Source organism: Schistocerca piceifrons, chromosome 1, assembly GCF_021461385.2.
Source record: "Schistocerca piceifrons isolate TAMUIC-IGC-003096 chromosome 1, iqSchPice1.1, whole genome shotgun sequence".
NCBI classification, from domain to species: Eukaryota; Metazoa; Arthropoda; class Insecta; order Orthoptera; family Acrididae; genus Schistocerca; species Schistocerca piceifrons.
This window is the reverse complement of record NC_060138.1, coordinates 264,582,690-264,599,885: the sequence shown is the minus strand read 5'-3', so window position 1 is coordinate 264,599,885 and position 17,196 is coordinate 264,582,690. Positions and strand designations below refer to the sequence as shown.

At 35.1% G+C, this 17,196-nt stretch overlaps 1 protein-coding gene across 3 annotated transcripts in view; it reads left to right on the top strand.

Moving 5' to 3' along the window:
• LOC124787242 (centrosomal protein of 76 kDa-like) overlaps positions 1-17,196 on the top strand; it is a 134,212-nt gene that overhangs the window by 92,435 nt on the left and 24,581 nt on the right. For all 3 annotated transcript variants that reach the window (XR_007015969.1, XM_047254325.1, XM_047254324.1), the window contains one exon: positions 4,129-4,250. Coding sequence is in view for 2 of the 3 variants with exons in the window: in XM_047254325.1 (XP_047110281.1) it covers positions 4,129-4,250 (122 nt within the window). In the remaining variant the exon portion in view is untranslated. The remainder of the gene's footprint in view (positions 1-4,128; positions 4,251-17,196) is intronic.

Sequence of the window (17,196 nt, the reverse complement as noted above, 5' to 3'; positions counted from 1 at the left end):
GTGGGTAAGACAAGTTCGTAAGCTCAAAGAGGGACATCAAATAATACCACACATGACCCCCAGCCCCCGCCCCCTTGGATGGGGTGGGGGCAACTTTTAAATCTTAAATGGAAACCCCCATTTTTTATTGCAGATTCGGTTTCTCCATAAAAAAGTAATCAAGTTTTGTGTGAAACAGTTTTTAAACCATTGACAGATGACGCGGAAATCGAGAAAAATTTTAATTTGGGAAAGAACTCCACTTTATTTAGAATGATCTGAGAAGGAAACATCAAATCAGTACAAAATGTGCACCAGTTCTTTCATTATGCCAAATTACGCTATATTTTATCAAAATGTATCCTACCTGCCACAGTTTTTGTTGGAGGGAGGCAGAACGGTATTAAAATCTCACTAGGGAACTCTTCACAATTGCATTACTCACCAGACTGTGGCACTACTGTGGCCAAACTGCAAACTATGGCTCAGTATAAAGATCAGTGCAATGTGATTAGGCATCACTTCACTTTCAGATTGTGAACCATAAACATCGGCTGACAAAAGTAAATTATTCTTTAGCAAAACATGGCTCACTATCCTCCTACAGAGAGTGTTGATATGATGTTAATTTTAGGTAAATGCCATAACAATTACACTACAGCTGCGCAGTCATATGCGGATCATTTCCCAAACACACAACATCCAAGTGAAAACATTATGTGAAATTGCACTCAACGAGCTCGAAATGGATACATGCTCCATCCACCTCATCATCACAAATACAATGAAAATGATGTCTATCACCTTACCGTTCTCTCCTGTGTTCAACTGGATCCCAAAATTAGTAGTCATGCTATTCAGAGACAACTGGAATAGCGAAATCAACTGTTTTGAGAATTTTGAAGTCACATAATTATCATGCATATCATATCACACTGTCACAGGCATTAACACTGAAAGATATGCAAATATGTGTGCATTTCTGCCAATGGGCCTTGAAAATGATAAGAGGTGACAATGATTTTAGATATGTTATGTTCACCGATGAAGCCACATTGAAAAACAATGGTGAATTAAATCGTCATGATTGTCATTATTGGTTCCCTGTCAAACCACACTAGAACAGATCCATTGACGATCAACACAAATGGCCATTAATGGTCTGGTGTGGAATTTTAAATGGTTACTTGATAGGACCGTATTTTTTTGACCGAAATGTTACTGGGGGAATCTTATTTACAACTTCTCTGCGATTTGTTGGAGCTAATGGAAGATGCTGATTCAGAAACTAGGCAACGAAAGTAGGTAGGTTGGGGCACAATGAAGTGCTGCTGGGGAACACACAGGGAAAAGGTGGAGAAAGGGTAGGGCAGCTATGTGCAGTCCGGAGGTTAGATGGTGGGCAAGGGTGAAGTGTGTGTGTGTGGGGGGGGGGGGGGGGGGGGTAGTGGAAAAGGAGAGAAGTAAAAAGACTGGATGCGATGGTGGAATGAGGGTTGTGTAGTGCTGGAATGAGAACAAGAAGGGGTGGATGGGTGAGGACAATGACTAACAAAGATGCCAGGAGGGTTATGGGAATGTAGGGTATACAGGCTGTGTAGCAGTCACTGAAATGAAGGATGTCATGTTGAGCAGCTTGCTTTGCAACAGGGTGGTCCACTTGTTTCTTGGCTCCAGTTTGTCGATGGCTATTCATGAGGACAGACAGCTTGTTGGTTGTCATGCCCACATAGAATGCAGCACAGTGGTTACAGCTTAGCTTGTAGATCGCATGATTGATTTCACAGGTAGTCCTGCCTTTGAAGGGATAGGTGCTGCTTGTAACTGGACTGGAGTAGGTGGTGGTGGGAGGATGTATTGGCCAGGTCTTGTATCTAGGTCTATTACAGGGATATGAGCCATATGGTAGGGGGTTGCAAGCAGGGGTTGTGTAGGGATGGACAAGTATATTGTGTAGGATAGTTGGACAGTGGAATACCATTGTGGGATGGGTGTAAAGGATAGAGGGGAGAACATTTCTCATATATATAGCCTCCTATTCCCCTTCATCTTTTTGCAGCTGTTTCGTGCATTGTGTTGTGTGATATGCTGTCTGTGTTCCCCTAAATAGAGAAACAAAGCTTCTGCTCTGTTCTTCCCTCTTTCAAGGGTCTGATAAAAGAATACACAATCCAGAATATATTCTGTGATCATTTGCATGACCATAAAGTTATAGAAAAGTGTATGTCATTGTCAACTGTATGAAATCGAAAAATCTCTCAAGAAAACTCAAAATTATACAGAATTTCTGGCCCTTATGTACCTTCAGGAGATGAAATATCAATATGCGACAAGTAGGTCCCCTACATCTTGTGGTCTGAGAACCTGCCCTTCCTTTATAATCTTTCCGAACCCATCTGCCTCTCCTCCCCAAGGAACGAATTGATAGTTCTGGACGCTAGAATAATGTGTGTGCTTTTGTATGTGTCAATCGACAGTACTGAAATTTCACCTCTCATAAAGGTTTAGAAAAAAGACAAGTAGAAAATATGCTCCAAATTAGAATGTGGTAACCCTATCACTGTATGAGAAATATTAAATTACAGTTTCTGACACTGAAAAATGAATACTTTGAGTGAAGAAAGAAGTCAGGAGTAAATAGAGATTCCATTCTAGTGAAACCTTATCCATTCAAGTAGAAGGCTGAGTTGCCACCTGTTTTCATTTCTCAGGATCTTCTCCAGATTGCATCAGCATAGTATCCACAACAAAGTTCAACATGGACAATTTGACTGTGATATATGAAACTGGTCTCAGAAATGAACAAAGCCAATCTGAAAAACTACTGTCTTTACTAGTCATATCATATCTGGTTTGCAGAAGAAACTGTAAATATTAAGAGGAATATATTGCCACTACACCTACATATTAGGAACCAAATAAACAACAATTGAGGAACTTACACTTTTATTAACTAAATACAAGATCTGTCAAAGATTCAATATCAGTTTGTAGTATTTCTGTTAACTTTCGACTTAAATTGCTGGTTGATGCTCATCTTTGACAAAGGTTTTACTGTAGCTGGCATTGAACTTTGCTTCATATGTTCTAAGTTTTAGATGTGATGGAGGCAATGTAGACAGTAATACTGACCATGCAAGAAAACTTTCTGTAGCTCACTTCATGATTTAGGTGAAAATGATCAGACCTCAGGTTCACAGTCCAGTCTTGGTAAAATTTCAAGGACCTTTTGGGACATAATGAATTCTGATTCATAACTGATGGTCATATTGAGAATTTTATTTTATCCTCTGTTTCTTTTAAATTTATGTACACATTTTACTTCGTTGCTTGTGCCGTTCCATTTTTATATTCCTCTGTTCCCTTAATCTAGTTTCCTGTTCAGCACTTGTTGTTTTTTGAGCCATGCTACAAAATAAATAATATTGTAAGTAAAATAAATAATATTGAAATTAGAATAAATAAATGGCAGCAGCAGTCAACAATTGCAATAGTTTTACAGTCAGCAAGTGCCTTCAATATATTATCTGTCCTTTTGAATGTTCATGAAATAATTATGGTTCCACATTGCTACAAAACTTTGTATATTTAATGAAAATTTGTGTGGAAAAATGACCATTCATTTTATTCTATATGTGGTGCTCACCCATGAGTGTTGTGTAGACAGTTGTTTCAGGATTATGTATTTTACATAGAGGATGACAGTAGATAGTGTGTTTCATAATTTTTTGTTGTAAATAATTCATTAGAGGGATCTCCATGATTGCAATACCAGATATACAAATGACCTCCATTAAAACTGAGTTTAGCTGAGAAAGTTGTGAATAATGCTGCTACCAAAATGTTTGAACTTACCCAACATTATTAAGTGGCTGATAAATAGCACAGCTAAAATGAAAAATAAGATGAAACAGTTTCTTCTGGGCTACTTCCTTAATTCCAAAGAAGTATTTTTATTTAGAATCTTGCAGGTTATTTTTTGTAATTATTAAAGTGAATATTCTTTCCTGTAATGTGAGCACCTCTGTAAATGGTCAGCATGCAGCAACAATATTCAAATACACATGAAGTTGATAACCTGTAAATTAAATTCTTGGTTTATATTCAAAAGTTTCCATTGGAACATGTAACTAATTTTTCTTTTTTTAGGAACTCGCTATAGACATAAAAATCCTTGTGGTAGCAAAGTACAACCCAATAAAAAAGCTGATCATAACTACAAGACAATTGGAAGTGTCTTCAACAACAGGCAATTTTATGCATCAGTACAGGTAACAAAAAAACACAACAAATTGAAATTGTAAAGTTTGTTTAATAGATTGACCACTTGTAAACGGAATGAGAAGATTTCCATTGCTGTATTAATTGCATTTTTTACTGATTTTGAATTTTAATCCCAACACAATTTTTGGCTAAAATTATACAAGTGTATATTATTTTAATGTACAGTTTATTGTCATTGTACTCAAAACAGCCTTAAAGAAATGTGCTCACTGGCAACTGCAGGGTATCATGTTAGCTAAGAGCAAGAAGACCAGGTATTTTGAAGTAAAATAGTTCATTGTTGGCAAGAGGATGATTAGATTTGAATAAATTTCCTGCTACCCCACCAGCAATTTCAGAATAACCTGTAGGTATCTTCAATCGTGTTTACTCTACTTGCACTCATTGCATGTTTATTTTCTCTGGGTTGTATTATCATAGCCTTCAACAATCTCCTCTTCCTCCTCCTCATGTTATACAAAGGCCTTTGAGGACAATGTTGGCAGTCCTTTTCTTTCTCTACCACAATGCTCAATTTGCCTTTGTGTGAGCTGGGAGGCGTTAGTGCATCTGGCCATTGTAGTTAAGTGGTTCGAGAGTATTTGTAATGTTGTATAGTATTATAAGAGTATTGTTACCATAGTTTTATAAGTGTATTGTAATTAATGTAAGAATGATTGCCTTTGTATGTGCTGAACAAGTAAATAAATCTATCACAATGGAAGTAGCTTAATAAATTTCCTATAATTGTTGATGAAGTTTTTAAGTTACGTATTTTCCTGATGCTTTAAAGATTTGCTCACAAGTTTTCCCCATGCATGATGTGTACGTTATCAGAACAAATCACAGAAATATTAGAAATTTTATGATGATTATTGACAGTTTTTTCTACTTATTGCAGGAGTTTCTGACTTTATAAACACAGAAAACATTATATCTGTACATCTGCATTTTAAGTAGTGTAGTTTTGTTCACTTGTTTTTATGTTCAGAGTAATCTCTCTACATCCATATAACAAGGTTGGAAAGATATGTTATTTAAGATGTTTGATTCTTAATGTGAAGTTTACAATATTGAGGCAGACAGTCTTCACTTTGTTTTATGTTTTTGTTTTTCTTTCTCCTGTTACATCTAAGTTTTCTCTTTGATTGTATCCAGTTTATATGTCTTTATCCTTTTAAGTTTTCTGATGATATGCTGCTTGCTGTAGCATCTTGTGGTCTGATTATTTGTATTAATGACTGCCGTTTCTCTTATACGTGATTTGTGCCAAATGGCAACACTTTAAGGAGCTCAGCCAATCATGGTCGGTTTTGGGGAACCCAGGTTCCTGATATGTGACTGTTAAGCATTGTCAGTTCTCTGTTTCTATTAACCTTGGGCATACTTTCATGAATACTGATTGGAGTGACAGTGAAATATTGTGTGGAATGAGAATCTTGGTTTAACTGTGTAGACTGAAGGAATGGAGGAAGCCTGTATAAAAACCCCCTTATCTTTTAAGGGGGCTAAGTATCAAAGGAATGAGTGAATACTGCTGTGAAGTGCTGCAAGAAGAACTATATGAGAGGCATCTGCTGCACTCTGTTTTTATTAAATTTGGTCAGGCATTCAAGGTTATGTCTCAGCTGACTCCACTCTCATATCTTTTTATAGGACCTGTGAATGTTTGCTGGAGATACATATAGTAAGTAAAGCTGTCATCAATCCAGATGTTGTTTTGGACACCACATTGGTTTTACTAGGCATGGCTCTCCTGAAGGCAATACACTGTTGTCTTCCTCCTTCCTTTGAACTGATTTACCCAGCTAGTTTTAGGGGACCTACAGCTGAACATGGTTTTTGGACCATGGTGTAACTCAATATTTTTCACATCAACAAACACTGCCAAAGGTGAAAGAAATGATAAATGACAGACAGAAATAATAGTAATGGACAGGAATTCTTTGAATATGCAGTCTCTCACTTTACCACTAAGCCTTGTAATCTTTCCCTCCAATACATCACCATTAAATTTTTCAGTTTCTTCAAAAAGATTAATTACATTGTTTTAAATGCTTCTAGAGGAGTAAGATGTACAAAATACATTTTTTTACTTACCTTCATTTTCTCGTTTGGTGCAGTATGTCTAGGGGTAGATTCTTGAGGCTGAAATTTTTTAACTTTGTGGGTTCCAGGTGGCTAGATAAATATTAAGAATGCCTGTTGCGTGATTTCTGATTGCACCTTTTTTTAAAATTTTATTTTTATTATGTCACATTCTTCTATATCACACTGACTTAACAATCTCCATTTCCGTAAAACTAACAATTACAATGTTATTGCCTAAACTGAAAACACGTTCGATTCCCTCAGAGCCATGCCCACTACTCAACACATTCTGTGGTACTAACAGTATTCCAAAGAGTTTTCAAAACAAAAGAGTTGACAAACTTTCTTGACAAAAGAAGGCTCATCACCAAGCCGTATCATTATTTTGTAAATGAATCCAGAAATGAATTTAATAAATATCATCAGATTGTGCAAATTAATAATAGAAATTTTAAGGATGTCAGCTATTTCATAATTTCAAATGTTTCTAAAAGAAGAGTAATTCCAACTGCACACATAGGGCCAGCACATATCGATTTTAACTAATTAATTTTTTTATACATTTTAGCCTGAAATATAATACATTGTATATAAAATGAAATGAAATTCATTTAGTTAAACAGCTGAGATAATGTTCACCTATACAAGATTCAAAAATATTAGGTCTTGGCTGTATAGATAAAAAAAAGTTAGAGAAGGGTGTCCCATTACAAAATCCCCCTCTCAAATTTTGGAAACTGTGTGTTTCCAATGTTTTGTGACAGACTACAAGGTTTGCCAAAAGGTGTACAAAATGAAGCCAAAATAGAGAATATAGAGATGTATATAAGTATGTGATACATAATATATTACAGAAAACATAAGAAAAATATCTGCTATACAAATCATAATCTGTACATATATCAGGATATGGCATTCACATTTTCAGATATATGGAATAATACTATCGCAAGACAAAAAATACAAAGTCAAAACACTAAACAGTAGAAATAAATACAGAGACAATGTAAAATACTAGAGTTACAGATTGTAAGTTTACATCCATGAAATCACTCATTCAGAATCTTGAAAAGAGAAAATTTTCAGAGCCTAAGTGTACAATGAGTGAGCTGACTCGAAAAACTCACGATGACGGGCACAGATCAGTAGAATATACTCAATCATGAGTAGGAATTAATCAGCCACATAAACCATAGTATTTAAGGGTATGTTGATTCATTAAAGGACAAAATAATGAAAAAATATTAGAGCCTAAGTTTACAATGTGAGGACTGACACATGAATCCAGACCACACTGGGTACAAACCAGCAAAAAAATGTTTTGACCCAACAAAATGAATAAAGCTCATAATCACATCATTAAGTTCAATTATATGCAAAGGGTAATTATAAGAAGAATCTACCCTCAATCAATAGTTGTACGCACTCCTTGAGTACACACACACAGTTGCGAAAGCCAGGTGTACCCAAAACAGAGCTAAGCATGAGTATGTCCACAACTCAAGTTCCAATCAGATACAATATTGCAATACTCAGGATAAATACAGGTAAACAGAATTAGCTTTGAATGATGACACAGTCAAGTTGGTTGAGGACCAAAATCAGTGTATGAAAGCAAACATGTATGCATCCTGTTATGACTATACTAGTAAATGCCTTCCATACTATTTGCTGACTGTCCACATAAACTAACCCAGAAACATAAAGACCTAGAAGATTCATCAAAGTTGATAAAAAAATACATATTGACTTAAAGTTACATACATAATGTGTTGGGAAGTCAATTCCCTACTTGAAAAAACATGCATTTATGCAGACTGACACTGTCTTTAGCCGTCTTGGCTAACAATTCACAAATATCAGTCACAACACTAATGTAGTTGACAGATGCTCGAGTACATTACCCAGCACCTATGATCTCTTGTAAGTTGACTGGTGCAGCAGGATACAGCCATACAGCAATGTGGGGAGAGGATCTGCACACATCTTTCAGTTTACTCCCTAGAGTTCTCATCAAATGCTTCAGTGGGTAGCTAACTTCCTGTCTAGCATCCACATCAAATCCTGAAACACTGTTTTGTGTATGAAATATGCTGTTCAATACTTTCTTCACAGCATACAAGATATGTTCTCCCTATTCATTTGCAAAGTCAATAACGTGGGATTTATGTCAGTTGAAATTAAAAAGTGTTCACATATGAAACATTAATGAACAGAGTTAAATGCAATGATAAAAATGAACTAATAAAGTGTTGCACACAGATATGCTAAGATGACTAACCCTAACTTTTACAGTACATATTATGAACATTGTCCCATATAAAAATTGCAAAAGGATATACTAATTTAGTCTCATGGCACAAAATTAGCAAATTCTAATGCACATGTCTATTGCAGAACATAAGTATATAGTGTATCATAGATTTTAACTCAATCAATAGATAAGACACAACTCTAGAAATCACGTCATCTTACATACTAAATTCCAGACAAACAAAACACAATTATATAGTTTTCTGAATATACAAACAGATTTAAACTTAGTCAATAGAGAAGACAGAATGTTAAAAATCACATCATCTTACACACTAAATGCATTAAAAACAAAACACAATTACATAGTCTTATAAATCTGCAGACATAGTGTATATTTTTTTCTAGACTAGGGATCATTATGCATTCACCTTCAAAGGTTTTGTCCTCTACATCGAATATTAACAGTACTTGTCATTTTAAAAAACTTGACTTTAATACAGATTTTCTAATGCAATCTTCCAGTAAACATTTACTGCAGTTAGTAATGTTGTCTTTCAATCTAACTCACACTGTAAACTTTCCAACTAGGATCACCAAAACCTCAAGGACAGCCATTGATAACATTTTTATAGACAAATCAAAGGAACAAAATTATATCATAAATGGACTATCAGATCATGACATGCAGCTCCTTGTTTTAGATGTAAATTCTAAGCAGATTATCAAGACTGCTAAATCTGAGTACACGAGAGTAGTCAATCAATCAAAAATTGAATGTTTTAGAAAACTGCTCAAAGATGTGAACTGGAAAGATGTTTATAGTGCTCATGACATGAATGAAAAATATAACACATTCGTGAACAATGTCAGTACCATGTATGAAAATTGTTTTCTCAAGAATAGCTCCAATGCTGATGATTTAGCTAAATACAAGGAATACTGTAAAATATTAAAAAAAGTAATTCAGACATCTAAACAAATGCACTACGAGAAGAAGATAGCAATGTCAGGGAACAAAATAAAAACAATATGGGATATAGTGAGGGAGGAGACTGGTAGAACCAGAAAGGAACAGGAGCAAATAGCACTAACGGTAGATAACACATTAGTAATTGATGGGCATAGTGTGACAAATCTATTTAACAAGTACTTTATATCTGTTACTGATAGAATGGGATTGTCAGGATCAGTAAATAATGCCTTTGAATATCTGAAACCAGCCTTTACAAATAGCTTCAGGTACATGAATATGTCACTCACTTCAGCAAAAGAAATAACTTCCATAATAAAATCTTTAAAAACAAAGCATTCTAGTGGTTACAATGAAATATCAAAAACGTTAATTAAGGTATGTTCTTGTGAGTTTAGTAAAATTCTAATTTACTTGTGTAACCAGTCAATTATAACTGGGACATTTCCTGACTGGCTAAAATATGCAGATGTTAAGCCTCTATTCAAGAAAGGGCATAAAGAGAGACCGTCAAACTACAGACCGATTTCACTTTTGCCAGCATTCTCAAAAAGTTTAGAAAAAGTAATGTACAGGCAGATTCTCAACCATCTGACCACAAATAACATATTATCAAGAACACAGTATGGATTTCTGAAGGGTTCTGATATCGAGAAGGCTATTTACACCTACATTGAAAATGTACTTAATTCATTAAATAACAAGTTATAAGCAGCAGGTATTTTCTGTGATTTGTCAAAGGCATTCAATTGTGTGAACCACAACATCCTTTTAAATAAATTAGAATTCTAGGGTGTCACGGGCAGTGCTGCAAAATGGTTCAAGTCACTGAATTGAATTGAATTTTATTTGATCCTGTAAGATTACATTGTGTAAAGTAAATGTACGTGTAATATAGGACATGTCAAAGTATTAACATTCTTTATCACTTATTTTTCTGCACCTTTAGCTTACATTTTTACATCACTGATAATGAGTAAGAATATATACAAATTTGATGGGCATAAGTATTCTGCAACACTGTAAAACTCTTTTTCAATGAGATAGTCTTTAAGATTCTTTGGAAAGTCATTGTGAAGTACACTATCTTGCAGGTTTTTGGGCAGACTTCTTAGTAGTTTGCTACCAGAGTACTGGGGTCCTTTTTCTAGCATTGCCAGTCGGTGGGATATGCTCCGTACTTCATTCTTCCTTCTTGTATTGTGGGTGTGTACACTAGCATTTGTAATCCAGTCCTCACTACCTTTTGTGATGTACATTATTATTTTGTATATATACAACGATGAAAAAGTTAAGATACCTAAATTCTTGAAACAGTTTTTGCATGTTTCAGAGGTCTTTCTTCTTAAAATGGTTCTAATTGCTTTTTTTTGTAATGTGAACACTCGTTTTGTCTCTTGTTTGTTTGAGTTTCCCCACACAGTCACTCCATACTGTAAGTATGGTTCAAAAAGCCCATGATACACTGTACACAGAAGGTTCTTGTCTGAATACTGTGATAGCTGCATCATTAAGAATATGACAGAGCTCAGTTTCTTACAGACATTATTAATATGTTTTTTCCATTTCAGTTCATTATCCACAAGAATACCTAAGAATCTAGCAGATTCTACTTCTTCCATCCATCAACCTCTAAATCCATGTCTACAGCCTTTTCCTTGTTTTTAAACACTGCATACATAGTCTTTTTTAGATTTATAACCAGTTCATTTTCCAACAGCCATTGAGCTGTAACATTTGCAGTTATGTATGCTCTTCTCTCAAGCTGTTCCATATTTTGGTCACTATTTAGTATTGTCATGTCATCAGCATACAATATTTTCTTTTCTTTCTCCTCAACACCTATATCATTAACAAACACATTAAATAACAATGGCCTCATTACTGAACACTGCGGCACTCCATATTTGATGGATTTGGTTTCTGATTGGCACGAGTTTCCTAATGATACATACTGCTGGCGGTTGCACAAGTATGATTTTATCCATTCACTTCGTTGCCCCCGAATGGCATAGTTGCTTAATTTTTGTATCAGCATTTCATGGTCAATGGTGTCAAATGCCTTTGAAAGATACAGAAACATTGCAGAGACAACCTTTTTCTCATCTAAGGACTGTAAAATGTATTCTGTTAGACTGGCAATTGCTGATTCTGTAGATTTACCCTTTCTGAAACCATGTTGTGAGGGTATGAGAATGTTATGTTTGTCCAAATAGTTAACTAATCTTATGAATATAATAGAGGGAAACATTCCACGTGGGAAAAATATATCTTGTCTGCTTGTGTCTGTGTATGTGCGGATGGATATGTATGTGTGTGCGAGTGTATACCTGTCCTTTTTTCCCCCTAAGGTAAGTCTTTCCGCTCCCAGGATTGGAATGACTCCTTACCCTCTCCCTTAAAACCACATCCTTTCGTCTTTCCCTCTCCTTCCCCCTTTCCTGATGAAGCAACCGTTTGTTGCGAAAGCTTGAATTTTGTGTGTATGTTTGTGTTTGTTTGTGTGTCTATCGACCTGCCAGCACTTTCGTTTGGTAAGTTACATCATCTTTGTTTTTAGATATAGTTAACTAATCTGGTATACATAAGCATTTCTAGGATTTTTGAGAAACCTGATATCAGTGAAACTGGTCTGTAGTTGTTGGGATCATCCTTACACCCTTTCTTGTACACTGGCACTACCTTCGTTATCTTCAGTTTTTCTGGAAAAATTGCATCTCTGAAAGAACAGTTTGCTATGTTCAGCAGTGGTGTTATTATCTCCTCACATACCAGCTTTATTACATGATTTGAAATTTCATCATCACCAGCTGATTTCTTGGACTTCAGTTTCTGTGTAGTTTTCCGCAGTTCATCTTCCGTGACTGGTTTTAAGAACATAGTACTGCATGATCTTTTTGGTACCTTAATACCCTTCTATTTTTGACTATTTCTTTCCAATTTTAAGTTTTCTACTACACTGATATAGTTATTATTCAGTATGTTTGCTATTTCCATACCATCTGTGACCACTGTGTTGTCTATTTTAATTGACCTAATACCTTCTTCTTTGTTTGAACCATCTTTTTCCTTTCTTTGAGCATTGATTGCATTCCAAGCTGCCTTTGCCTTGTTTTTTGAGTTCGCTATGGTGGTGTCAATTGCTCTTGCTTTGGCTTCTCTTATTGTTTTTCTGTAATTCTTTTTTAACATTTTATGGTTTTCAGCTTCGCCATCCATCTCACATCCTGAAGCTTCCTTCGCTGTTCTAGTATTTCACTGGTAATCCACTGTGTTTGATCTTGCTGCCTTTCTTGTCTCTTTACTTTGGGAAATGCTGCATTAAAATGATAATTGTTGAAATAAATGCATCATATTTTTTCATTTACACTCTGGGCCTGTAGGGTTTCATTCCAGGTTTCCTTACTTAACATTGTTCTAAAGATGTTGATATTTTGTTCACTGATGATCCTAATTTCTTTTGTTGTTTGTTTTGGATCTGATACTGTGTCATTACTTCTGCAAAATCTGATTAGTTGTCCATGATGATCAGATATTTCTGTCTGAACTACATGTGGCTAATAGTTACACATATTAGTAATTATGTTGTCAATAACTGTCTCACTTTGTGAAGTCACTCTTGTTGGTGCAGTTATTGTCACTTTCATGTTATTCTGCATTAACAATTCTTCAAAATCCTGTCTTATTTTTGTGTCTTTTCCCATGTCAATGTTGAAGTCTCCACATATAATAAGATTTCTCTTCATATTCATTCTCAATAAGCTAGCATTTTTTTTTTTTTTTAGAAAGATGCTAATATTGCCACATGGTGACCTGTGCACACAAAACACTCTAAAATCCTCTGCCTCTATACCAGTAACTTCAAAGTCTTTTTCTCTAGCTATGGGAAATGTAGCAGCTTCACTGTTTACATTCTTTGATAGAGTACCTGTTTTAATATATATACAAACGCCACCACCCTTATATTTAGATCTGCTGAAGTAACTAGCTAGTTTGTAGTCCTTTATTGCAACATTATGTATTTTACTTTCAGTTAGTCCATGTTCACTTATGCATAATATGTCTGGTCTTACTTCACTCAGGAGTACTTCTGCTTCTAATTTTTTGTTACCAAAGTATTGAATATTTTGATGAAGTACTTTTATGTAATTTTTCTTTTGTTGGTTTACCTGTTGTGAGCTGTATTCTGGGGCAAATTCTTTAGTATCGTCTTTTTTTGTATGGTGCTTATATTTTTCTTTTCCAGCTGGAGTGTATGATTTTTCACCCCCTTCAGGCCATATTAGTTTCCCTTGCATCTAATGATTTTGCAGACATCTGCTAACATTCTGCTGAACGTTACAGACCCCAGTCTATTTAAATGCAAGCAATCCTTCGCTAGTGAGTTCCTCGCTAACAGAAAACAAAGGGTGTCAGTGCAAGGGACTAGTGAATTAAGTCACCAGTCATCATCAGAATGGGAAGAAATTACATGTGGTGTCCCACAAGGATCCATCTTAGGACCATTGCTTTTTCTTGTGTACATTAATGATCTCTCATCAGTTACACTGCCAGAAGCAGAGTTCGTTTTGTGTGCAGATGACACAAGTATTGCAATAAATAGTATGTCGAGTGTAGTTCTAGAAAGATCTGCTAATGATAATTTCATGGATATTAATAAATGGTTTCAAGCCAACTCACTGGAAAAGACTCACTATATGCAATTCAGAGCCTTTAAGAGGTTTCCACCCAGCATATGCATAAAGTATGAAGAAGAGCAGATAGAAGAGGTTAACAGTCTTAAATTCCTCGGATTACAACTTGATAATAAATTCAGTTGGGAGGAGCACACCACAGAACTGCAGAAACGCCTTAACAAATCTGTATTTGCAGTTCGAGTGTTAGCAGACATAGGCGACAAAAAAATGAAAAACCTTGCATACTTTGCCTATTTTCATCCCATAATGTCGTATGGTATAATATTTTGGGGTAACTCTTCAAGTCAAACAAAAGTTTTCAGAGTCCAAAAGCGTGTAATACGTATTATTTGTGGAGTAAATTCACGGACGTCCTGTAGAAACCTCTTCAAAGAACTGGGTATACTAACTACTACCTCTCAGTATATTTACTCCTTAATGAAATTTTTCCTAAATAATATATCTCTTTTTCCAACAAACAGCTCAGTTCATACATATAATACCAGGAACAAAAATGATCTGCACAAGGACTTAAAAGCACTTACTTTAGTTCAAAAAGGGGTCCACTACTCAGGAACACTCATATTCAATAATTTGCCAGCAAACATAAAAAATTTAGTTACAAATAAAGATCAGTTTAAAAGGGGCCTGAAAGACTTACTAGTGGCCAACTCCTTCTACTTCATTGACGAATCTCTTAATAGAAACAAATGATGTATTTTATATATTCATACTATCAATATTGTTATTTCAGCTTAAAAGAAGAAAGTGACGTGTTCCACATCCACGAGGATCTCCTTAGCGCAGATCTATGGAACGAAAAACTAATCTAATCTAATCTATCTAATCTTTGCTTACCAGTAACTCCACTTACCTTTACAAGTGCAATGGACATTTCCACAAAATTCTTACTATACTTAATCTTGTCTCTAAATTGTCCAGATATACGACAAATTGGACTACCTGTATCAATCAAACATTTCCCTTTCCACTGATCAATCTTAATCTTAATGTAAGGACATACAGAATCTGAATCATCATCTCTGTTATTAGACACTTCATGTATAAGATCACTTTCTATTTCATCAAATGCTACATCCACACTGTTTTTGCAGGGTTTTATGAACTTTTAAGATTGAACACAATGAATGGATTCCATAGCATGAGTAACATCACTTATTACAGAAGGAACACAAAATATATTACTATCAAAACTACACTTCCTACTTAGATCCTCTTTCACTTCATTCCACCAATTTGGATACAAATTTTGACTAACCACAGCTAACTATTTGGTATTCCATACCTTCACTTACGTCATCACATACATCAGTCATCGTATCTGTATTCGCAAATAACTCTGAAACTTCATTATTCTTAAACTCCACAAATACTTGATATTCATCATCATCATTATTATCATCATATTCTTCCAAAATTACTTCATCAAAAACATCATTAACAACACAAGTCTCATCACCATCAAAGTCACACACCTCACCTACATTCATTTGCAATAAGCTACCAGTCTCATACTTCCCAACTTCAGTTACTACACAGCTCTCATTCACATCGACATCAAAAATACCACTTACTTCAGATCCACTACAGTCATCACCTGTTTTACATACACCAATAACACTGTTTTCTGACCAAGAGAAGAAATCATTAGTGCACACAACATCAAAATTCTCATTAGTCTCACATTCTGGTTTGTGATTATTACCTACATCATTATAATTAAAAATAGTATTCCAAAACTTTTGATCAAAACATAAAAGAGAAATCCGATGTTGCTTCTGTTGAACTTCAGATACCTGTGCCACATTATTAATGCTGTTATTATTCTCTAATTGTAAGTGTAAATTGGGGGGTCCTGCACTTATTGTGTTTCCTCGCCCAAAAACTGTGGATCTTGGTTGAGGTGGACTACCGTTTTCTGAATAGTTGCCTCTATGATTGTTTTTCCTATTATATTGCCCATAGTTATACCCATTGTTCCTATTCTACTGATGTTCAAAATTTCTGTCTCTGTTACCATTTTGACTGTGATTGAAGTTACCCCCATCTCTGTTTCTGTAGTTGTTTCCATTGTAATCTATATCATTATGATTGGTATGGTACATGTTTCTTTATGCAGCCCTATTCAGCCTGTCAACATATTGTAAAAATTGTTCAAGACAATCATCAGGTCCGCGTACTAAATCCCACTGCAGCCCTCTGGTAATCTCTATTTGAGTGTATCAATCAAAGTCATTTTGTCATGGCCTGTCAAGATGTGCTAATTTCTTAAGTTGATTCTTACAGAAGTCTTTCAGGGTACCGTCCCTATTCCCATGGTTTGGATCATTCAGAATTTCACTTTTAATTCTCCCTTGTTCAGCTCCTGACCAAAATTGGTTTTAAAAACTTTTTTCGTAACTTTGATATGTCTCCCACTGACTTAAATTTAGATTTACTCAAGACAGAGCTTTGCCTTCAAGACATATTTTAACAAATCTAATTTTTTAATTGTCACGCATGCCTGACACAAAACCATCCTTATAATGGCGTAGAAAATCCACTGGATGTAAATTATCTGATGGAAAACTTTTGATTGGAATGCTGGGCCACACAATACCATTGTTTGAATAGATTGTTGTGAATGCAATTTTCCTGAACTACTGAGATTTTTGATCTAAAACATTTACATTAATTGGCATACTGTTTTCAACATTTAAAATTTTTTGATCTAAACTACTAAAGTTATGTTCCATTTTTTCTGATACAACCTTCTGTTCAACTCTGATGTCATCACCATTCTTTGTTTGTTTTGCAGATTGGGCAACTAACTCATTTTCCAAAACAATCAATTTATATTTTAAGACATTGATTTTTTTCATTCACACTTCTTAATCCCTCTGGCAACCCATTTTTTAGCTCCAAAATCTGATTGTTAAGTTTTTCTATTTGGTATTGTAC